This window comes from Spea bombifrons, chromosome 1 (assembly GCF_027358695.1).
Source record: "Spea bombifrons isolate aSpeBom1 chromosome 1, aSpeBom1.2.pri, whole genome shotgun sequence".
In the NCBI taxonomy this organism is placed as follows: domain Eukaryota; kingdom Metazoa; phylum Chordata; class Amphibia; order Anura; family Pelobatidae; genus Spea; species Spea bombifrons.
In genome coordinates this window covers 98,260,425-98,285,153 of record NC_071087.1, presented here as the reverse complement: position 1 = coordinate 98,285,153, position 24,729 = coordinate 98,260,425, and the positions used below count along the sequence as shown (strand labels likewise).

The 24,729-nt window shown below is 38.0% G+C and overlaps 1 protein-coding gene across 1 annotated transcript in view; it reads left to right on the top strand.

The window, feature by feature from the left end:
* UHRF2 (ubiquitin like with PHD and ring finger domains 2) overlaps positions 1-20,214 on the top strand; it is a 35,187-nt gene extending 14,973 nt beyond the window's left edge. Inside the window, exons 3-16 of the mRNA XM_053466002.1 lie at positions 2,571-2,833; positions 5,218-5,436; positions 7,033-7,142; positions 7,972-8,158; positions 8,928-9,051; positions 10,145-10,252; positions 12,133-12,237; positions 12,363-12,469; positions 14,658-14,820; positions 15,160-15,297; positions 15,722-15,956; positions 16,204-16,367; positions 17,503-17,601; positions 19,087-20,214. Coding sequence (XP_053321977.1) covers positions 2,571-2,833; positions 5,218-5,436; positions 7,033-7,142; positions 7,972-8,158; positions 8,928-9,051; positions 10,145-10,252; positions 12,133-12,237; positions 12,363-12,469; positions 14,658-14,820; positions 15,160-15,297; positions 15,722-15,956; positions 16,204-16,367; positions 17,503-17,601; positions 19,087-19,233 — 2,169 coding nt within the window. The 3' untranslated portion in view covers positions 19,234-20,214. The remainder of the gene's footprint in view (positions 1-2,570; positions 2,834-5,217; positions 5,437-7,032; positions 7,143-7,971; positions 8,159-8,927; positions 9,052-10,144; positions 10,253-12,132; positions 12,238-12,362; positions 12,470-14,657; positions 14,821-15,159; positions 15,298-15,721; positions 15,957-16,203; positions 16,368-17,502; positions 17,602-19,086) is intronic.
* Positions 20,215-24,729: the final 4,515 nt, after the last annotated feature.

Here is a 24,729-nt window from a genome sequence, read left to right as displayed (position 1 = left end):
AGCTCTCGTCTGGTAGGGTTTTTTGAGTCCCTCATTTCGCATTCAGTTGCTATGGTGCTTTGCAGATACCAAGCTCGCATTTGCTATGAACCTGTTGCGGCGACAGACGATTTTCCCCCAGACCGTGTGTTTTTTGTAAAGGGTGGGATTAGGCAGCTCAACATTCTGAAATGTAGAAATCCTTAAAGTAGGTAAAGTGAGGAACAAAGGATTTAAAGAATGGAATCTATATTCTGCAAAAGGAGTATTCAGAGTTTATTCAGCTTTATAGTAGACGTTTAGATTGTGTTTCCTTGCATCAACCATTAGAAAAAACAAAGTACATCGTATTGTTTGGTAGCTGAGGAGAGAACCACGACTAGGGGTCTTGGGGCAGGGTCTGTGGTCCCTCCTCATGCTGAAGTCTTGCAGTGGCATTGCTACCAGGCAGCTCAAGCGTGCCCTACACATCCGGCGGCTGCCTTTACTTGCCCATGGAAGGTATAGACTTGAGCTGGGGTCTGATAGGGTCATTATCAACGCTCTTCTGCTACAATGCAGTCAGAAAAAATGAATAATTTATATATATGTTTGTTTTTCTCTGGGAAGTACCTTTTTCAGAAAGACCTTGTCATTTTTTTGTCCTTGGCTTTGTTTCTTTCCCTCTGTCTTTTGCCACCTTTCCTCAAATAACTCAGTGACTCTTCTCTGCCATCTCATAAACAATGTCTTATCCAGACTAACCAGACTAAAGATGGAGAAAGTATATCATTTTGGAGGGGAAAAAAAAGGGCAGAGTCAAGGACTCCATATGCAGATCATGTCACAGAAAAAACAATGCACAGCTTTGGTTAGTTGGACCTTTCCACCTACCTGCTGGAAGACGGTTGATATACAATTCCCTGTAAAAAAAAATAAAATATATATATATATATCCATATATATATATTTATATTTATATTTGATGTCAGAGACATCTTCAAATTTCCCAGTAACACAAAAGAGGAGAATAAAACAAAAAATAGTTAATACGGCTCCAAGTAGTGGATCTTCTAGACACAGGAAAAAAAGCAAGTAAACTAAATCTCAGAGAACAGCTGTTCTTGGATATTTTGTAATCAGTAACATGATTCATTTGTTCATTGTATAGTGAAAGCCAACATCGTTATGTATTTTTCGGCCATGATGCAGCGTATACCGTAAGGATCTGGGATTTCAAATGAAATTGAATGTCTGCTATTTAACGGTTAAAGAAAGTCTGCTTTTCCTTGAACATACAGTTTAGTGAGATATTTGGGGTTTTGTCAGCAGTATTTCTTTCTCCAGACAGAGATCCAAACTGTGGCTCGGATTCAACATTTTCTTAGTACTTTAATGCCAAGTAATGAAATACAGAAAATAATTTCTTTGACTCAGGACATAAAAATGTGTCGGTCTTTCTTGGAAATCCCATGATTTTTGTTACAACCAAAAAACGTGCGGCCTGCCGATTTCCTGCCTTTACGGATGACAAATAAAATAACGAACAGCATTGCTCAATGTGTTTAATAAGTAGAGCTGGGACAGATAATTATCTTATTTTGTTAATGTCAAAGCTAGGGTTGCCACATGTGCCATGTTGTCAGTGTCGTAAATAAGTTTTACATCTTTTCACGTCAAGTATACACTATGTAGGTGGTCTGTAACATGTAAAATGTATATACACCCATAGCTGTACGTCTGTTGGGCCCAATAGGAAACTTCACTTTACACTTTCTTGCCTAGTCATGTTTCTATTTTCATATATAACCCTAGTTATATATGAGGCAATACAACATAAAATACACCTTTCTTCAGTGTTGCACCACTGTACGTTACTGCAGTCACCCCCTTCATTACAAAAACATATTTTACACCATAAAGGCTCAAGCTTGTATGTTTACCTATTACTCCCGTTTTTTGTGTTTTAGTGTACTTGCCAAAGATTATTTCAAGGTTTCATATTAAACCATAAAAATATTATTTATTAGGACCAAAATATGAAGAGTAAAACATTGAAATGTGTTTGGCATTCATCCACTCCTCAGTTTTCAACATTTTGGCTAGAGATCTCTCTCAGGTCTTTATGGAGCCTTCTGTGGACGCTGTTAGACATGTTGCTTTCCAAAGAGCCGCTGCTAAAGTTTATTTATTTTCCAAATAAGAACAATGACTAATTTATACATTTCTCAGCTCTGTGTTGCTTCCGATGAAGTACTCGCTGCTTAAGCTAATAAAGATAAGACCTGAAGCTAAATCACACTAAAACCAAACCAAATGGCTAGCAAAACACTAATATTAACCAACACACATGCACGAAACAACAAATGAAAATGCCAGTGCTTCTATCTGCTCTGTTTGTAGGTGACTGCTTCATCCATTTTAGATTTGGGCATGTACCTGTAACATCATATGCTCATGTACACACACGCTAACACCATATACTGACATACACACTCACACTAATGCCATGCTGTAACATTCACAACACCATGCACACTAAAAAAATATGCATATAGTATTTTTCTAAACAAGTTCTGGTTGTTAGTTTCATTGTTGCTATCTCATTCTAGATCAATGAATTGGTGGATGCTCGTGATGTAACTATTGGAGCGTGGTTTGAAGCACAGGTTGAAAATGTAACTCGACCCAATAAAGGACAGAAAAACGGCAAAGCTCATGTGAAAGGTGGCAACTCCTACAAAGGGACTAATGGAAGTCTTAGCCAGGACCATTTAAGAGAAAACTCACATCATTCGGATACGGTCCCTTCTACTTCTTACTCTAATGATCGCGCCAATGATGAGGATGTGGTGTATCATATCAAATATGATGAGTAAGTAATTGCTAATGTCACCTTTGGTCTGCTTAATATTCTGGAACAGAAGCTGGAAGTCTGCACAAATGTATTTTTTTTTTAACTAGGGAGACTTTGTGATATATATATACACACATATAATTTAACCATTTTGCATGATTTTGCTTGATTTTGATGCTGTTAGTACTCCTATTCGTTATCACTGAGATACTCCTTGTTAAACCTGGCCATCTATGTTGTTATACACCATAGTTCCAGTTATCTATGTTGTTGTTATGCCACCCCTTGGACCATTTAATACATGACCGCTATTTGAAGCAAGTCACTTTTTCACACAATCTCTTTTGCTTATGAAAGAGCACTATATGCTGAAACCATGAGATACTGAAAATCTGTTACCTAGCCCTGATGAAATATTTTGTGATTCTATACCATATAGCTGTGACCAGCAGCACGGGCCCCTCAGCAGTTAAGATTCCACATTTAGGGATACCGTCACAAGTGGCCTAGTTGCTCTTTAATTATTATAACAGACTATGAATACCCGTAGTTGATGACCACTGCTGTAGAGCAATTTATGTTCTCTGTGCTTGAGCATTCCAGTTTGGGAGTGGTAAACTGAAAGCACGTTTCCTTTTTTGTTTTTCTGCGCATATGCAAATATATATATATATATATATATATATATATATATATATATATATATATATATATATATATATATATATATATATATATATATAATATGTGATTTTTTTTTTTTTCGTGTTGTCTATACAATACCCTCCGTTAGGTTCCTACCAAGTTAAACTAGATGTTGAGCTTGTGAGGGTTGATCAGACAGTTACCACTTGGGAATTACAGAGGCAGGTTTAGTAAAGCATGTCTAATTAGCCCGGATTCGGTTTCTCCGCTATTCTACATGGTAAGTAGTTTGATGGGAGATGCAAACCGAACTATTTAGCTGCTGCATTACTTTTATCACATCTCCACCCTCTCTCTAGAGGGATGTATTTTAACACATACCAAGAACAGCACTAAGGCTCGTTCTTCAGCATTGTATGTTGCCAGTGGAGGAGGGAGGGCATTTTTCCTATTACAGCAATGAGAAACCGCAAAGAAAGGTTTCCATGGTGATAAGACGAAAATGTGAATTTTTCTATCACACACCTAACTGCCAAGCAGGACGGCAACAAAGCCTTTGTTCTCAGCAGTGTGTTAAATTTTGAGGGTATCCAGTTCGAATTCTCTATTGTTGTGTGTATTCTTCTTATAGGATTGTGCGTAGGGATGTTGAAGCATGAGACCTCCAGTAACAAAACAGAGCAATATTGTAATCTACATGTACTACTATATCTGCAGATCATTACATACATTCATACTGATTTGTAGATTTGGAGAAATTGTACATATTATGCTCACAATATTTATGTGTCTTGCAACAGTTAAACTGACACACACTTACCGTAAAATGCCGGGTATAATGAGCACAAAGTTCAGAAAAAAGGGGTACACATTTGGTTATACTGCATAATCGCTCCATGAGAGAGTTAAGCCCTTCAGTGATGAGATTGCGTTATTGAAGAGGTTAATTCTTGTGTCGCAATCAATATTGTGCTATTATGGAGCGCCAGCATTAAAATACTTAAATAATAACAATAATACTAATAACAAATATATCTAGGAGTCAATGGTGCTGTCCAGTTACACCCTTCAGCAGGTGATTTCCCCCCCCCTCTCTCTGACAGGGGAGGGGGTTATCCAGGTCACACGGTAAAAAGAAAAAAATGCACCCATTATTAAGAAATAATATATATTTTATATTTCTCACTGTTTGCTGACATTTTAGGTCACTGATCAGTGTCAGTGGCCGAAATGTCACTTACAAGTGGTCTTATAGTGGTTACATTTTTTTGTACAATATTTACAATATTTTTTAGAACTTTTAACCTAATAAATTATTGGATCCTTGATCAATCAACTTTAGATCACTGATCATTGATCAGCCTCACTGATCATCAGCCAGCGACCTAATCTGGAGGGTGCGTATTATAAACAGGAACATTCTTCCTTCCTACAAAACTGACCCCACACAAGGTACACAAGTACATATTGCACCCGAGATATTACAGTAAATGTTTTCTCAACAGGTTCAGGTTTTAAATGCGGTATGTAAATGACCTATGCATAATATTATATTAGGCTAATATAATAAGGGAGTTTAAGCATGCGTGGGATAGGCATAAAACTATACTGAAGACAGTTTCAATATTTTAAATTAAATAAATAATAAATAAATTGCTGGGATGAAAGTCATCACTTTTAATAACCCATGTTTTGCCAGTATATGTTTAATCAGTAGTATTTGCTTACAACTTGCATGAAAATGTCTCTTTATTCAGTTATCCCGAAAATGGCATTGTCGAAATGAAATCCTCCAACCTGCGACCAAGAGCAAGAACTATCCTAAAGTGGAGCGACTTTAAAGTGGGTGATATTGTAATGGTGAATTACAATATAGAAACCCCGGAGGAACGGGGATTCTGGTTTGATGCGGAAATCACGAACTTGAAGGAGAATTCAAGAACTAATAAGGAATTGTATGTCAAGATTTTACTGGGGTAAGAGTTGCCCGTACAATGGAAACATTACTTATTGTTAGTGTAAACTTGTATTTTGATCCATGTTGGAGTCTATTTTGCATGAGCAGGGCATTTTGTTAAGATATCAAGTAGCTAAAAGCAGAATAGCTGATATACTTGTATGAAGTTTTTTTTCATGGGGGTTCCTGTTTTCTCTGTGTGATTTACATGAAGTACATCCAGTGTTCGCAACAGTTAAACATCGTCTTTGCTAGCTGCGCTTTGGACATTAATGGTGGTGCTAGCTTGAGCTACCAGAAGCACTGTACTTGAAAAGTATTTTAACGCATAGAGGCACATTTAGCTATTTTTAAGTGGCTCGACTAAAGACGTTTGACGTTATTTGCGGCATAAGAATTTGTGATTGCGTGCATCGCCTAAATTCATACTATTATGCTTGTGTGCCGGTGCCATTTCAGTATTTATATGCCAGATTGTACGACCAGACAATCCCTTCCAGCAGTGTCAATGCCAACATCTGCCAGGAACCCGTGAAATAGTATTTTTTTTTTATTAAAATGTATTTGAGCCCATTTTAAGTAAACTCAGATGTGCTTTTTATAAGTAAAAAAACAAAACGGAACAATAAGATTCCTTCAATCCCAGGAGGAGTATATGGCGATACATGGCCAAACGTGTTCTGATTTTTTTTTTTACATAATATTAAAATATCTAGATGGGTTGAAAGAATATTTTTTTTTTTTTTTTTTTTACGCAGGCAGCTCTCTTACAATGTGTCAATTTTATTCATGCATCTTAACTAAATTCTGGGTACATTTATAGTTAATGAATATTGATAACGTATATTAAACATACGAGCTGTACTCTGTTTTGCTTTCCTCTGAAGCGATGATGTGTATGAGGTAGGGTGAGTCCGCTGCATAGTAATCATCATGGACTTGCGGGACTCGAGTTCCATTACTTGTTTTCCTTCATTTTCCTGCGTGGGAGTAAACCTTCTTCGTGCTACGTGGAAATCTGGATTTGGTGGTGGTTAAGTCATGTGTTTCACTTGCTGGCTTCTGCTCAGGGTTCATAAGAAATTGTCAGATACAATAAGATGCAGTTTTACGTCTGACAATGTGAGAACCTCTGACCACAGAGTAATAACGTGCTTCCCAAGGACATGCTCAAAGTGATTTTAGACACTTAGGAATGTTTATATGTGGATAAATAGCAAAACTTGTAAATGTGTGCCTATATCGTAAGAATATTTGGTGAAACTAGCATATTAATTATTTTCCTGTTGTTCTCCTCCATATCCTGTAAAGGCTGCAGAGGAAAGGTGGCTTCTGCCAAAAGGAAGCAGTAACTTAAAGGGGCTTTGATGAGCGCTTCCCTTAAGTAACATATCGCATTGACTTTTAAACCAAATATCTCGACTATTACAGTCAATGAAAATCGCCCGCTCAGGTTGTAGCAGACATTTCCTCTTTAAACTGGTTTAATCATGCCTCATACTGAAAAATGGTCATTGTGATATGGAGTCCTACATTCTGTTTTTGGCAAGGCATCTTCTTTACGTTATGCTAATCTATTCGGATAAATGACATTTTTTTATGTCCTTCATTTTAGTGGCCCTGAAGATGCCATAAATGACTGCAAGATTATTTTTCCTGATGAAATCTACAAGATAGAAAAACCAGGAGCTTCTCCCCTGTCTTCTGGAGATGGCGATTTCAGAAGTGAGGCTATCTTGTTTTATAATTTCATCACGATTATGGGTTCATAATGATTGCGAGACTGAATTATGACCTTCCTGGAAATTGGCGCGGGGTTTCAAAAGTGGTCTTAATCACTAACGTAACGTAATGGAATGCAGCAGGAGCAATTTATTGGTTGCTATGGGGATAAAGCCAGTTTTCTGACTTTGCACCAGCATTGCTGGTAATAAATATTCTAGCAGGGAATGTTTTCCACTACAGCCAACTGTCTGCATCTGGGTTACAACTGGAACTTCAGTTAGTCTTCCTGTACGGTACATGAATGAAGTTATTTTGGAAGCACCCAGCACCCAACACAAAGCTGGGAATGCATGCCCTGGAGCTAGGTTCTTGGGCCTTGTTTCGGAGGCATTCTGTTGCACGTTCCTTGGATATTTAAACAAACGACTCACAAACAAGTCCTCACAAACCCTCAGTGGCGATTATGCAGTTGTATTCCAGTAGCCATATGGGTACAAGCAGTTCTTAAAAGACGTATGTATATTTTTATTTAGGTCTAGCTGTTTGAAGTACAGTGAAAGGGAGACTACAATTGTGCAAAAAGTCTTATAGACATTGGGTGTGAGTGCTTTAGGCGGCTTACAGTCTAACAGTACTGTATATAGTATGTATGTATAGGTGTGTGTATATGCATGCAGACCTGTGTTGTCTGCAGCAGTAGCGATAAGGCTGTGGCATGTTTTTGGCCATAGGGTTTTGTGTTTTTTTTTTTTTCCCCCACACAAGCTGAATATTTACTTTGTTCTGGTACACAATGTTAATCAAGCAATTCCTTTTTTTGTTGTTGTAGGGAAGAGTGGCCCTGAATGTAAGCACTGCAAGGCAGACCCAGATGTAGAATGCAGGTTCTGCTCTTGTTACATTTGCGGAGGGAAGCAGGACGCCCATATGCAGCTTCTGTGCGATGAATGCAACATGGCCTATCATATATATTGTCTGAACCCCCCATTATCCAAGATACCTGAAGATGAAGACTGGTAACTATGCACGATACCATTTCATCACGTGATTCTGGTTTACAATGTGATTAGTAATCAGTAGGAGATTTTCTCACGACTCTAAAGGGTGGCTAAAGGTTAACTGTTCAGCTTTTATACCAATGGAATACCTAAGACATAGCTCCTAGTCTTCAGCGACCATTTTATTGGGCGAATTTGATATGAGGATCTTGGAAACTGTAATTAAAGTTAACAGCATAGCTAACCGTTGGTTACCCCATGTTTAAAATGTCACAGAATCAATTGGATATAAGATACATTTTTTTAGCCTAGTTTAGTGTAGCTACATCTTTATCTAATACGGTAGTAACAAAATGTTCTAAATGCAATAAGTTGTTTCAACCAAAGTCACATGTGCATACCTAGGGATATAGCAATCATGTCTTTTATTTTAAACGCGATGCTTCCAGTGTTTTTATGTCTAATTTTGTACTTCTAGCAAATGTTACTAAAACACATGAGTGTGTTCCGGCAGTTTCCTCACTCGGTTACCGGCAGCTCTCCTGGCACTTTGCTCCAGAAAGTGCCATCGTTTGGGTGGAAATGCTGGCCCTTAGGTTGGCATTCCACTTCAAAAGAAAATAATCACCGGTGGTAGTGATTTTAAGCGATGGGTCCAGTTATATACTTTTGTCTCGGATATTACAGTTGCCATATAATAAATCTACACCTTTTGTGACCATATCTATTTTTAGACCTTATTAAAAATAATTGACTGACTTTTTATTTTTTTATATATATTTTTAAGGTATTGTCCTTCTTGTAAAAATGACTCCACTGAGGTGGTGAAGGCTGGTGAAAAACTGAAGCAGAGTAAAAAGAAAGCAAAGATGCCTTCAGCCAGCACTGAGAGCCAGAGGGATTGGGGCAAGGTGCGTTGTGTCTGACTTTTACCCCCAAAAAAAAGGTTCTGAGTAGTATTGGTTTGGCAGCGGTATGGGCAATGTTTTGTCAGTTTAATGTGGAATGTTTTTGAATAACTTTCATTTTCCAAGGAGCTGTAAGGAGCTTGTCTTTAACACAGAACAATGAACTCCTTGTTCAGTCATTCAGAGCCATGTTGCATAGAATTAATAAGGAATACATTACGCGTTCAGAGCACAGCTAGACACATTTCGCCATTTTAAGTCCAGTTGTGTTCTTTTCCTGGGAAGGGAAACCTTTGTCTCTGCTGCGGGGTCAGTACAGCCCAAGGATTCATGCAAGCTTGGCTGATTTAAAGGGATCGCAAAGCTTGTGACAGGGTTGATTGGACAAAATCTCTGGGGGGTCTATTCACAAAAGGGACTTCACTATACATTGTAGCGGTCCAACCCCAATCAGCGAGTCTCCTTACCCATTAAATGTCATATTATGCAGGGACAGCTCAGCTCTTCTAGTTGAAGGGACCTGACATTGTTTTCCCTTCATAATGAACCGTGAAGTCAGGGATTTTACAATACAACTCTACTACAAGCTCATACTTTAGTGAATAAATCCCTGAACCATGAAAGAGAGAGACGCACACAACACGGTTGATAATTCACGTACCTTAGGGGTCCTGCTAGGATGAACTCGGTTTGTATTTGGCCAAAAAAGACCTTGCGAGGTAGGCCAGAGGGGATCATATTTCCCATGTTTCACTTGAATTTTTTTTTATTTTTTATTTTTTTTTTACCAGAGGTCAAACTCATTGAGCATAAATATTTGTCCAATGGTAAAAACAAAGAACCCCCCACATACAGTTCTGATGCTGTTAAAAAATGAACACACAACATACAAAAAAAAAAAATTCATGAAAACATAATGACTTGAATAAAGAATGGTTCTCTTGGCAGCTAATCTGTTGGGCAGCTGTTAGTTTATTTTTATGATTACTATATGGTAGGGTACCTAGAAAATGCCAATTGTGGGAAATCATTAGCCTGTGTCACCTGTTGACAGTAATATTTATATGCATTTTGCTGACATCATTATTCATTACAGGGAATGGCTTGTGTTGGCCGCACTAAAGAATGCACCATAGTCCCCTCCAATCACTACGGACCTATTCCTGGTGTTCCTGTAGGTGCAACCTGGAAATTTAGAGTGCAGGTAGGAATTATGGAGCTTTTATTCTAAAGGGAACAACAAATTTGCTTCTGTTACAGTGTTGCAGTTGATATCTGCTTGTGCTTACCAGACCCATGTGTTTTATTCATCTGAATTACAGTAACAATGCCGATGTCATTAAATAAATGCCATTTCAGGTGTGTTGATTTTAGCTGGGTTCTACTGAATTTTTTGGAGAAATATTCTTCGCTGCATTCCTTTTAGGATTCCCTGGAGTCGATTCTTGAGGCATAAGTATATGGTTCCAGATGCACTTAAGTCATGAAAATGTCTCCAATTGTCAATTTAATCTATTGCGTTTCTGGCTCAGTACACATGGATAACATTTTGCAGTAGCCTTTAAACATTCTTTTTAATTTATTCTGTGGCTCCTTATACTGCATGTGTTAACAATAGAATGGCTCAGCCCCTGGACACGGACTAATGAAAATCTGTGGATTAATGGATTGCCATAAAGAATCAGCTCAGTGTGGACCAGTAACATCTAATATTGTCTAGATGTTAACATATGTTATATATATATGTTAACATCTAGACAATGTTAGATGTGACTGGTCCACTTTAATGGTCCATTTTGTCCGGCACGGGGCTTGTAATGGCACCGAGAAAAGGTTTAGTAGGGACATTGTTCTAGGGCTTCTATACGTAGTCATACGCTATGACCTAGAAAGTAAAGCATGTCAGGAAAATATACATATTAGTAACAGTAGGAAAAAACAGTGTATGTGTTTGCTTTTCTTTACTTTATTTTTTTAACACGATATACTGTATGTATTAAGTTGCTGCTCAGGTTGTGACACATCAAATGGCTTTAATATTTTCTCTAAAGGGAGCGCAGTGGAGGGAATCTAGAATTAACCACAGTAATGGAATTGTTATAGTACTTTTCCCCTAAAATCCTTCCTAGAGGCACCCATGAGTGTAATTAAAAAAGAAAAAAAAACAGAAATTAGGATTATGTTTTAATACAAATGGAGAGGAGAGTAAGAGAGGCAAGACAGAACATATTTTTGTGTGGTTCAGCTGCGCTTATCCAGTATGTTTATAATGCATTCCTGGAAAATGGGCTGATGTATAGAAGACACGTTGAAGTAGAACTGCTGCTTGTCTTGGAAATAATAAAGTTCTGGTTTTCACCTTTAACAAAATTGAGATTAGAAACCACTTCACATTGAACTTGGTCAGATCTGAGGCTTGTGGAAGAATAATCACAGTTGACCTTGTTCAATCACGGTTAGGTTTTGGTCAGACCACAATGACCATGGTTACTGGGCTTAATGAATCATGGAAAGTCTAGGGGAGACATGTATATCATTGTATAACCGGCATTCATATTATGCAAAATATCTGTTTTTATTTTGGTTTTATTTTTATTTAACTTTCTTGCTTCATTCAGATAGTTACGCAATATGTTTCCCTCAGTTACCACATTGCTGCAGGTGTGTTGAATGTACACTCAGAAAAATGTGAATGCTAATGATTAAGGCATTCACGCAACTATGTAAACTTAATTGTATTGCAATCTCTGGTTTAAGTAGTAAAATATTTAACACAGCCTGAGTCATTAAAGTACAAGGTATTCATGAACCGTCAACCTATAATCTTCACCTTCTTTAAATAAAAAGGAGGGGACAACTTAAAACCCCTCACATGCATCTACACTACACTACACTAGGTATGCAGTCTTCTTTCATTGATCCTAATATCAGGGCATCAAAACCTTTAAAACTTTTTAAGGCTAGGAAGAGCTGGAACATTACGTATGTCAACGATATGTCTGTTTTCTTTTTTTGTATAATTTTTTTTTTCTCACGTGAATATTGATTTGATTAAAATGATTGCATTGTATCTTCTCTCTGTAGGTCAGTGAAGCAGGAGTTCATCGGCCTCATGTTGGTGGAATTCATGGACGCAGCAATGACGGGGCTTATTCGCTTGTGCTTGCTGGTGGATTTGAAGATGAAGTGGTAAGAATTTATATGAAACAGCAAGCTGCATCATAACTATGTGATTTAGAAAGTTCTCCCTTCTAGCTTTTGTCTGCGTAGCAGTCAAAGATATATGTTTTTTTTATTTTTTTTATTTAACTCAGGACCGTGGAGATGAATTTACATACACAGGCAGTGGAGGTCGAGACCTATCTGGCAACAAAAGGATCGGGGAACACTCTTTTGATCAAACATTGACTCATATGAACAGGTAGCTTTATAATAGTCATTGATGTAAAAGGAAATGTGTATGCTAATGATGTAATATGTTGTGTTCTCTCTCTCTCTGAACGATAGTGTGTGTATCTGTGTGTATATATATATCAGTCCAAAATACTCACACACTCACAGGACTTTGCAAATAGATAAATAGATAATTTATTCACCGAACCTTCAATGTTTCCGTTCACACACTGGATCTTTAATCTTGACAAAGGTCAGGCATGCGGGCTAAAAAGTTGATAGTTTAGTGCATAAATGCTCTATTTATTTGCAAAGTCCTGTGAGCATGTGACTATTTTGGACTGATAGCTATTGACCTTACTGCACCCAGGCTGCTGAACAGATGCGGATAATATTTAAATGATGAGTGCAGAGCTTTTGGATGATTATATATATTACATGCACTTAAGGAGTCTGTTCGGCTTAGAAAAAATATAATCTTATAAAAACAACACAGATGTTTTTTTTGTTTCTATATATCAGGGCCTGCTTTTGTGTCACATGACAACTAAGTTTTCCTAGATTACTGAACGTATATACAAGTTAGAGTTGAGGGGGATGTTTTGGGCATCTCCACACTGCTTCGTTCTACATGCTCTGCACTGGTGATTTACCAGTTCATTTCTCTGATGATTTAACACCTTAATATCACAGTAATACCTGCAGTAAGTGATCAAAAAAAACCAAAACAATCAGGTCGCAGTGTGATCGCTCTCCAGAACGTTCACAAGCGCCATATTGGAAAGCAGCATGCCTTTATTAAGATGGCTGGGCCCTGGGACCAATGCGAGTAAAAAGGTTCCAAGAGGTTCTGTCCAAAGCCTCCCAGCTCCCCTTGCAGGCTGATTACAGGTACTGCAGTCAGCCATGCAGAGTAAAAAAAAAAAAAAAAAATAATGTAAAAATAGATGCCAAAACACCTCCTGCCGCTACTGCTAGGAATATACATAAAAAAACCCCTAAGTATAAAAGAAAAAATAGCGTAGAATGTAAGGGGGCCTTTTGCACCCTTATTATATAGCAATACGCTACTTGTATTTATTGCCCTATAACTTGCAGAAAAAACTTGTGTATTTCTAAACCCGGAAGAAATATTAGAATCTATATTGCAGTTTTTTATTAGCTTTTGTAGCTCAGTAAAAGATTTTTCAAATAAAGGTAAGAAACGCCCCCCCCTCAACATTTTTCACCACTTTTTTTGTTTTTAATAGTAACTTACATTATATGATCAAAATAATGATATGTAAAGAATGCCCTTCTTGGTCTGAAAAAAAAAAACAAAAATGAGCCATTGTCACAAAGGGTACAACATTTGTAAAACAGTCTGGTCACAAAGGGGTTAAAAAAAGATGGCTACTTAAGCGCTCTGCTTTTAAGAAACATGGAAGATTTTTCCAATCTAAACAAATAATACACTGCCCTTTGCTGCATTTGTGTATATTATTTCATGCCAATACTCTTCCATATACATTAAAGTCCATGTCCTTTGTTGTCTTTTTCAGTATAGAATCACAATTTACTTTGTGACATTGCTAAGCTTATGAAAAGTAGTAAGTCTGGAGTTTGAGTTGATGGTTTGTCTCACATGATGTGTTGATAGTTTACTTTGGGTTTTATGTTTTCTTTTAGTGGGTTTTTGTCCACTTCTGTTTTGACACGGGTGCTTCACAGGTTTCTATTTCCAATGACAGATGTACCACAATTTTTCTCTTAAAAGTGTGTTTTTCAGTGTCAATTCCTGATTTAAGCATTTTAAGCCAGACGGGTTCTGGGAGTAGTTTTATTAAGGGATTGTTGGAAATAGAGAACAACTCTGCCCTTGGTGGATGTCTGCACTGGCAAATCTAACAAGACAAAGTAAATCGTTTACACTGATGTATTCAGCCGTTATTATATCTTAGAAATCACTTGGTATGGACTTATTTATGTATTTGTGAGGTCGGTAAGATTTGGTACCTCTACGTTATTATCACCAAGTATTTGTAACTTAACGTAGCTTTGGTGGTTTTGTTCATACTACCGGAAAAAGAAACTTAATTTAGTTTTAAAAAATTCTACTGGATCAAATATAATGTCTACGCGAACATATAACATTTGTCTCCAGAGTTATTCAGTCTGGGTTTGTGAAAAAGGTAATACAGCGCTTCACATTTTTACATGTTTATATATACTTCCAGGGCCCTGGCCCTAAACTGTGATGCCGCCCTGAATGATAAAGATGGAGCTGAATCTAAGAACTGGAGAGCTGGAAAGCCTGTTCGCGTAGTTCGCAGCTCAAAAGGACGCAGGATTAGCAAATACGCCCCTGAAGATGGCAACAGATATGATGGCATTTACAAGGTCTTCAAACCCAGAAGAATACTTGTTTGAAATGTCTTTTTTTAATTATTTTTTGTGATTGATTTTTGTTTTGATATAACGTTCATGAACATGGGTCTGTTTTGTTTTTTCTTATTTTTATTTCCCTGCAATGGATTTGTTAATGTGCACATAGTAACACTAGATGGGTTTGTATAGGTGTGTGTGTGTGTGTGTGTGTGTATATATATATATATATATATATATATATATATATATATATCATACATACACACAGACATATATAACACCATTTCAGATTGTATGCTTATGTTATCAAAGCGTGAGACAGAATGTATACTGCTTCGATCTGTAATTTAGGTGGTCAAATACTGGCCAGAAATAGGCAAATGTGGCTTTCTGGTATGGCGGTACCTGCTACGGAGAGATGATGTTGAGCCTGCCCCTTGGACAGCAGAAGGCATTGAACGGTCAAAGAAACTCGGACTAACCTTACAGGTAAGCATAGTAGAGATATTGATAGGAACCATTTGGCTTATTTAGCCTGGCCATTCCTGCTGTAAAAATCTCAAACCTTATTTCGGTTTATTCTCAAGATACATTTGCACCTTGCATGTGCTGAATGTTTAAACACTCTCAATGATTTAAACTCTACCACTCCTGCAGAAAGACATCTCTTTATTTCCATCACTTTCAAAGGCACATTGCTTTGTGGCCTTATGCTCTGGGATAGTATATTGCATTAACTAGTTTAGCACAATTGTGTGTATGGTACAAATATTTTCTCATATTTGATAGTCCACACTAAATTTACATGGGAAGGTGAAGTGTTAATGTTTTCCCCTTAATTACAGATTTTTTTTTTTGCTTGTTAATGTACAGTACCTGTAATACCATGTATCATGTTGACCTTTTTATTCAGTTCCCAGAAGGGTATCTGGAAGCAATGGCTAACAAAGAGAAGAAGGTCAAGAAGCAGCCGGTGAAGTCTGAACCCAATACTCCAGCTCCTCCGGTTAATCCCGGTCTTCGCAGTGGTTCAAGCAGCAAGAATAAGCAGAACAATACAGAGCAAACTTGCAGCCAGGCCACTGACACTGACAAAAAGGATACCACCAGCCAGAGCAACGGTAGCCAGAAAAGGCCAAGTGAAGATGGTACTTGTCTTTGGAGGTTTTGATTAACGCTTTACCTTTAATAAATGAAATCATTATTTAAAAGTTGCATTTAGCGTTTACTCATGTTGTCTTTGTCTTATATTAATATTCGATCATCTATATGAAATTTCTAATCGGCTATAAGAAATTAGGAATGTGGCAAAAACATTTTCACGGCTATATATATAACTTCACTGTTTAAAATGATGACTTCTCATTAAGTGATTGCTATGGCAATGTTTTTCAGATGAAGCAGAAAAAGTTTTACCCCCATCCAAGTCCATAAAGCTCTCAGAAGAAGGGCGAGGGGAGTCTTTCCAGCTCACTCAACAGCAGCACTGGCTTATTAAAGAGGACAGTCTTAATCAAAAGCTGTGGGGTGATGTACTCTCATCCATCAAGGAAGGACCGGTGTGTATTTAATTCCCTGATGGCAGTTTTTCTTGAAAGTCTCTTATTAAAAGACATATTGTTCTTCTTTCTGGCTCCAATGCTTGGTATATATAAAGGATACTGTAAAATCTTGGGTATAATATGCACAATTTACCCCTTTTCTAGAGTCCTGAAAAGGGGGTACTTGTTATACCTGAATGATTTTTTTAAGATGTTTTATTCTGCATGATCATTCTATAAGAGCAATTGTGCAGTGTTAACCCCTAATGTTGCAGTCACAGCATTCAAGTAGTAAATGCTGGTGTCTTCAGTTCCCAGAGGCATGTGGGGACCATGTCACAATCAATGTTGTGCTACTATGGTACACCAGCATTGGAATAATTAAAACAATACATAAATTAAAATAATAATAATAAATAAAATCTTCATCAGCATTGACCTGGAAGTCAAAGGTACTTTCCGGTTATTTGCGGTCAGTTACACCCTGGGGCATATGACCCCTCTCATCTATCTGTCTGATCACTGGTTAGAGACATTTTAGGTCACTGATTATCAATCAATCACCAGTCAATGTCAGTGGCCTAAACTGGTCACATGTGATCTGATGATGGTTACTGGTTTTCTTTATCTTGCAATATGTTATGTTTAACAGTTTTTAACCTGATACATTGTTATCTGATCAGTGACTAATGACTCTAAATCATTGATCAGTCTCACCGATCATCAGCCGATGACCTAATCTGGTGGGTGCATATTATACAAAGTACTTAATGTTTTCCTACAAAATTGAGTATAAAGTTAAACCTGTGTATTATACAGAGGTGCGTGTCATGCCCGAGATTTTGCTGTATGTGTTGCTTTTCCCAGGTCCTGTACTCGACAGATCAGTAAACAAACATAATGGTGTTAACAGATCAGACTAACGGCTTTACATTTTAGAAAATGTCCTTATTTGTATACCATGGAAGCAGCCACTATAAGCCCTGCTCTCATGATCTGCACAATGATTCTTCCCTATTTAATTATCTTTGCCATATTGTTAAATTGCTAGTTGTTCATCGGTCAAAGCAGCCATTGTAAGGGTGAGAAAAGCACATTTTGGTAGTTTTAATAAATGAATATACTTATACTATATATCTTTTTATTTCCGAAGAATTTTTTGAAGAAAGTGGAGCAAACCTTCATGTGTGTGTGCTGCCAGGAGCTAGTCTATCAACCAGTGACTACAGCATGTCTTCACAATGTGTGCAAGGTAAGCTTGGCTACTATTTTATTATTCTTACCAGTGATTGTGTTAAGTCAACTCTGTAGTATTTTTATTTCTCCCCCGCATCTCCTTGTTGGGAGCAGATAGCTGCTGTATGTATTAATGTACATTATTGCCATTAATTGTACATAATCAAATCTTAATCTTCAAAGATCCACACTTGCTGCTATTCACACACCATTTTGTTTTCTAAACAAATTAGATCCTAATCTTATTTGGTATATAAAATCATGCTTGTCAGTAGAACGATTAGAAATGGGTTTTTACAGCTTCAGCATATAAGTATATGAGCTGCAGTTCTTGAGTGCTAGCAACATGGATTGTGTGAACATCACAGAGAAATAGCCACTGACAAATGGAGCTAAGGAATTGCCCCCTGCTGGTAGTGAGCGCTCACGGCATGTTACTAAATGTCCGCTCATAGAAGAGCTTCAGCTACACAGCTGAAATTTCACTAAAGGGAGAGATATAAGGACAGTATACGGACTAGTACAATCTTACAAGGCTTTGGAAAAGATCTCTACTGTCACAAGCTGACAACTTCTTAGGCGGTTTACCAATCCGCATGTCTCGGCTATGTGTGGAGTGAATATACAGTCCTTCCCGGACATATATTTGTTGTAACAGAATAATGTTAATTTTTGGTGCAGCCCAGATAGCCTGAACCCATTCATGAAGCCTTTTGCACTTTTCTAGAATGTGGAATCCGGGTGCAAACAGTAGTCTGTAGCTAGAGCCCCTGGGGTCACATATGGGATATCCAGGATTTTAAGGTTCTGCATACAACAGGGTTCTAAAAGGAAGAGTCTAGTCCCCAGAATTGTAATTTTTGTCTTGTCGCCAGTGCATTCTACTGCATGCAAATCTGAGAATGCACTCTTTCTGTTCTTCTCTTGGCATTAGAAAAGGAGAATTCTGTGCCATTTTAGTCCTACCCTAGCTGCCTCTACTGAAGTCCTAAAATATTTATTCACATGCTCACTAGCACTCCAGTCTGAAGTAGCAGCCAATCACATGTATGCAAGCAAATCATCAGTGTTCAAAACACTTGATTGGCTGTTGCTACCTCCATTGAATTCAAAGAGAGTGAATCTCTCAGTGGCTGGTATGGGGGTTCTACTGAGCATGAGCAAGATGTATATTGAGGTACACTTCCCGATTTCAGTAGAAGCAGCTGGGGAGGAAAATGCCATAGAGTCCATGCAAATTGGACTCCAATGTGCTTTTAACATGAAAATAGGGTTACATTTGACATTTCTCCTTCAGTTATTCTGAAATATTGATCCTCATTATTGTTTTGTTATTACTTTTATTATCTTCCTTCATTGCAATTTAAAAGCGAACCTTGGTAAAATATCTGAATGTAACCATATTTTCCGATTTGATTCTGAAACTGCCTCCAACATGTAAAATGAGTCTCTTCACAAGCCCTGAAATAATTTTCTTTACTGTTTTCTCTTATTATATCAGAGCTGCCTGCAGCGTTCCTTCCGAGCAGAGGTCTTTACATGTCCAGCTTGTAGATACGACCTTGGAAAGACTTACACTATGGCTATAAATAAGGTGCTACAAACCCTGCTGGACCAATTCTTTCCTGGATATAGCAAAGGACGATGATTTGTTATGCTCCTACGCCTTTTCTGCTTTTTGACTTTTTATAATTGTAAAAGGACAAGCAAAGTGATAAAAATAGAGGAAACAAATACACATGTGGACCAATAAACACCATGGAGCTCTGCGGCTTAAACCACGAATGCTTCTCCCCCCCCCCTCATGTTGCCACTCTGTCGCTCAACATCCAGAGGTAGTAGTTTCCTGTAAAGCTACAGATCAGAAGAGATCACACCACAGTCTGGACAACTAACCTGAATTTTAAACCGTGCTAGTTTTATTGAACTACCTCAAGACAGTGAAGAACAACATGGGACAGAGAGCAAAAGAGAAAATGGTCAACTTATCTTCAGCATTTCACCATACTTTAGCTGAGCCTGGTCCAAAAGGTTTTTCTCCTATAGAGCCGAAGGTGTCTACAGTACATTGCAGGGTAATGTCTTGTAGACTTTTGTAAAGCTCAAGGGCTTGGTGTACACTGACAGCACTTAGAAACAGAGAAATGTGTTAGATGTAAGGACAGCATAATGTTTTCCCCTACATCCTCTCTACTGTTTTTATTTTTTCTTTATCATTTTTATGCAAAGCTTATTTGTTGCATATTACCGTGAGCCTCTCTCTGCTTCATATTTTGTACCTTATGCAAGTTGACTACTAATACCTAATGAGAACAATATGTATGGATTGTTGCTACATTAGTGTAACGTGATGTGTTGTTTTAATTTTTTTTTTTATTTCTTCTTTTCTCTTAGAAATAAGACAGACACCATAGCTGTGTGATTTTTGTATTCTCTATAAAAACAAGCCACTTTTGTATTAGTTTAAAATGTATGCTTTAGTAGGGCCTTGTTTTAGTGGCAGTTCAAAGCATTGCAGATGGGTGGCAGTAGTAGGTTGGAGAGGGTCAGAAATCGCTTCCTGTTTTGATTTTAAATTTTATATACAGTATATTCCTTAAATATACCATATTAAATATTTTATGATTGAGATGTTCCCTATTTTTTGTTCCTGTCCTATAAAGCCCGGTTTTATATGAAAAAGCAGGTCCATTTCATTACTAGGGTTGTGTGTGATTGCTGTTGGGTGTCCAGTAGGGGAAATTATGCCAGGTACAACACACATTAATTCTGAAATTATTTACATGAAACCTTCATGCTAAATAAGAAAATGTTTGCAGAGACCACGACTAACAACAAAGATATTTCAATACTTGTATTGAACTGTACAATGACATATATCGTATTTGCTCAATTATAAGACTACAAGACTAAGATCCAGATCCCCTGCAGCACTGAGCAGCCTCCTCTCTGGCAGCCGGTGGACGTCTGCTGATGTGCGTTGACAACCTCTGCTGCTGCTGCTGGCCGGTACTTCCACTGGGGCTTCTATGATGGAGCACCGACGTGACGTGACCTTCCGGTGCTCAGTCATAGAAGCCGGCCTGAAGTCCCAGGTAGCGGAAGTTGTCTGCACAGACGTCCACCGGCTGCCCCCACTTGACACCAGGGAGCCTGGAGCACGGGGGACAAGTCTAGGGATGCATTGGTAAGTCGGGGGGGGGGCATATAGGGCAGATTGGCAAATAGGGGGGAATAACGCATATCTGGGGGGCAGAGTGGCATACAGGGGTATAAGGCATATCTGGGACAGACTGGTAAATAGGGGGATATAATGCATATTGGGGGGCAGAGTGACATATTAGGGGTATAAGGCATATCTGGGGGTAGAGGGGCATATAGGGGTATAAGACATAGATGGGGGCAGAGTAGCAAGATGTGGGGCAGGTTGGCAAATAAAAGGAAATAAAAGCAAAAATGCATTTTTCTCCCTCATAGTTTTTATTAAATATGAAAAAATAGTTTATATGAATCAATATTTACTAATAAAACATTTTTCCTATAGGGTCTTTTATTCAGGCTTTTTCTTTTTTTTTCTAAATTAATATTTTCATTTTGGGAGGTTGTCTTATTATCATAGTTGTCTTATAATCTAGCAAATACGGTGTTTACAGTACCCTTCACTAATATTGGCACCCTTGGTAAATATGACCAAAGAATGCTGTGAAGAATTGTCTTTATTGTTTAAATCTTTGATCTTTTCCACAAAATACACAAAAATAATTTGCTCTCATGGATATCAAGCAATTACAAACACAAGACGGGTTTATCAAAAAAATAAATGTTAAATATGTGTGACACAATTATTGGCACATGAATTCATACGAGGACAATATATTTGAAGTATATTCCCATTGGTACTTTACATTTTCTTTTAGTACACCTGGGTGACTAGGAACAGGAGATTGTTTGACCATGACTTATAAATAATAGGTAACACATAGGCCAAATTCCCTTAGTCATTTATCACAAGGGGTAAGACCAAGGAATATAACTGTGATGCAAAAGGTTGTTTAGCTTCACAAAATGAGGGCGATAAGTAAGAAGTTCCAGTCAACTGGAAATGTTATGAATCCACCTGGAAGAGCACGTGTCTATATTTTCTCAATAAGAGGTGGCCAAAAAATATCCAAGTTGGAGAAGTAAGTTGCGTCTTGGGGTCAGAAAGTCTCCAAAATTACAATCAGACATCATCTACATCACCAATTTGTTAAAAAAGGGGTTTGAAGAATAACTCTACTCTCTTCCAAAAACAAAATCAAATGTCAGTAGTTTTCGAGTCACAACTGGAACTTCAAATGGGATCGGGTTCAATGGTCACATGAATTCAAAAAGAGCTTTTTGGCAATAAATACCAGATGTGGGTTTGATGCACACAGAAAGTACCTCATGCCCATGGTTAAATATGGCGGTGGCTCTTTAATGTTTTGGGGCTGTTGTTAATTTAATATGTGTTGATATATGAAACATAACACCTGACTGCCTCTGCCATAAAGCTTAAACTGGGCCGTGGTTGGATCTTCAAGCAGAACAATGATTTAAATGGTCCTACCATGGCCATCTCAGTCCCCTGACTTGAACCCCATAGAAAACCTGTGAGGTGAACTGAAGGGGAGAGTCCACCAGCATGGACCTCTAAATTGGAAAGATCTGAAGAGATTCTGTATGGAGGAATGGTCTCAGATCCCTTGCCATGTATTCTCCAACCTCATCAAGCATTGTAGGAGAAGACTCAGAGCTGCTATCTTGGCAAAGGGAGGTAGCACAAAGGATTGACTGAAAGGGTGCCAATAATTCTGCCACAAATATATATATATATATATATATATATATATATATATATATATATATATATATACACCTGTATTATGTTTGCTCTCATGGCTATTTTTTTGTATTTTTTTAAAGAAAAAATTAAAGCATTAGACAATTTTTCACAGCATATTAAGAAAGGGTGCTAATATTAGTGGAGGGGACTTACTCGTAACATTACCACAAAAAAATATATATATTGTTTAACAAATTACACTCGAGTAATGTTTTAGAACTGTCAATGTTTTGTCTTGTCTCAATGAAAAGCGGAAATGGCTATTGATTTGATTACTATTATTGCTCCTATCTAAAATCCTTCTAGGTCAGACTGTGTACAAAAACTTTATTCTGGGGTCATGTTTGGGAATTGGGTATATTTACTGCATGAAGGTCCAAGTTAGTTCTGAACAACGTATACCTGAGCCAGTGAAACACAATGACGTTAGTAACAATAGATTGTGTCTTGCAGGAAGATGAATTCTAGGCCTGGTTTCAGTAGCAGGCTATTAAAAAAAAAAAAAAAAAAGTTCTACAATTTTTCCGTATTTAAATGGAGTTCAACTTAAAACTGGCTAGTCGCATAATGGCTAGTATGTTGTGTGCAAGTATGCAAGTTAACAAACATTAATTTCAAAGAGAGCTTAACTTGCATGTAAGCATGTTGAGCTGATGTGTGCCACAGAGCATGAGCAAACTGTGTCCCATGGAGATATATATATATATATATATATATTTTTTTTGAGCACACTGAGGATTCCATGTGGCAATGCTAGCAACATTTAACAAGAAGACTACTTATCGGCGATCTACTACATATAAAAATCTCGATCAAAGCAGCTTTAAAAATGTCACTCTGTTTCCAGTCATAGGACAATATCAGCAGAGACTTTTCGATCTGTTTTACCATTTCACTGAGCGATTAAGGCCTTCCACATTATTTGAAAGGGAGCTGACACAGGCCTTGTTATATAGGTGCATAAAAAAAAAACCAAGCAGATATATGTCACGACATCAAACTTTTACTTCATTTAAATAAAAAAATTAGAACAAGGTCCATTAACATCTTCATGATATACCATGCCCCCATGAAAAACTTGATAATCATGATAGCGTGAAACATTATGACTTCGTTAGCCATGCGTGCATTCTCTTGGCCAAGTGCTTATGTCCCTTCTTTGGTGATCTCTTTGTAGGGTTCCTAGTGTACCGCTCCATGATATGCATGGAGATGTGACCATTTTCCTGCTAGAAGTTTACTAAAGCTGGTAAAATCCATCAAGTCAGTTATGGAATCAATTGAGGTTGATGTGCCATGGCCTAATTTTTGGTGTTGGCCTGAGAATCAAAGCACTTCTTGGTTTATCTTATTAAGAAACTCATGATTCAGTACTGTAACATTGTGACAGAAGACCATATACACATATCAGCCATAATATGACCACTGACAGGTTACGCAAACATTTTGTCCTCAAAGTTGATGCAGGAAAAATGTAAGGATCTAAATGACTTTGACAAACACCAAATTGTGATGTTGGACAACTGGGTCACAGCATGTTCAAAACTGCAGCTTTTGTGGGATGTTCCCAGTCTGCAGTTGTCAGTATCTGCTCCAAGGAAGGAAAGGAGGGGGGGGCGGACGGCTGGCAACAGGGTCATGTGCAGTGAAGGCTCATTGTTGCACTGGTAAAAAAAAAAGTTAATGCTGCTGATAGAAAGGTAAGAGAACACACAGTGCATCACAGTTGGTTGTGTATGGGGGCTGTATGGCCGCAGACCAGTCAGGATGCTCATGCTGACCCCTGCTTACTCCCGAAAGCACCTACAATCAGCACATGAGCATAAGAACTGGACGGAACAATGGAAGTTGGTCTGGTCTGATTAATCCGGTTCTCTTTTATATGACATGGATGGCTGGGTGAATGTGCATCACTTACCTGGAGAACACACAGCACGAGGATGCATCCATGGAGGCCCCACCTCACAGCTTAAAGGATCGGCTGCTAACATCTTGGTGCCAGATACCACACCTTCAGAGGTCTAGTGGCGTCCATGCCTCGAGGGGGCAGTCCAGTTTTGACTGCATAAGGGGGACCTACACAGTATTGGGCAGGGGGTCATAATGTTATGGGTAACCGGTATATGTCTTCCAGATTAAAAATCTGTGTATCCTGGGTCTTATCTTTAATGATTATCTACCGTAGCAGGATGTGGCTATTGCTAGACACACAACTACCCCTGTTCAGGGTAGTTCAATATCCGATTATGATGGATTGAAAGAACTGAAATCGTGAGC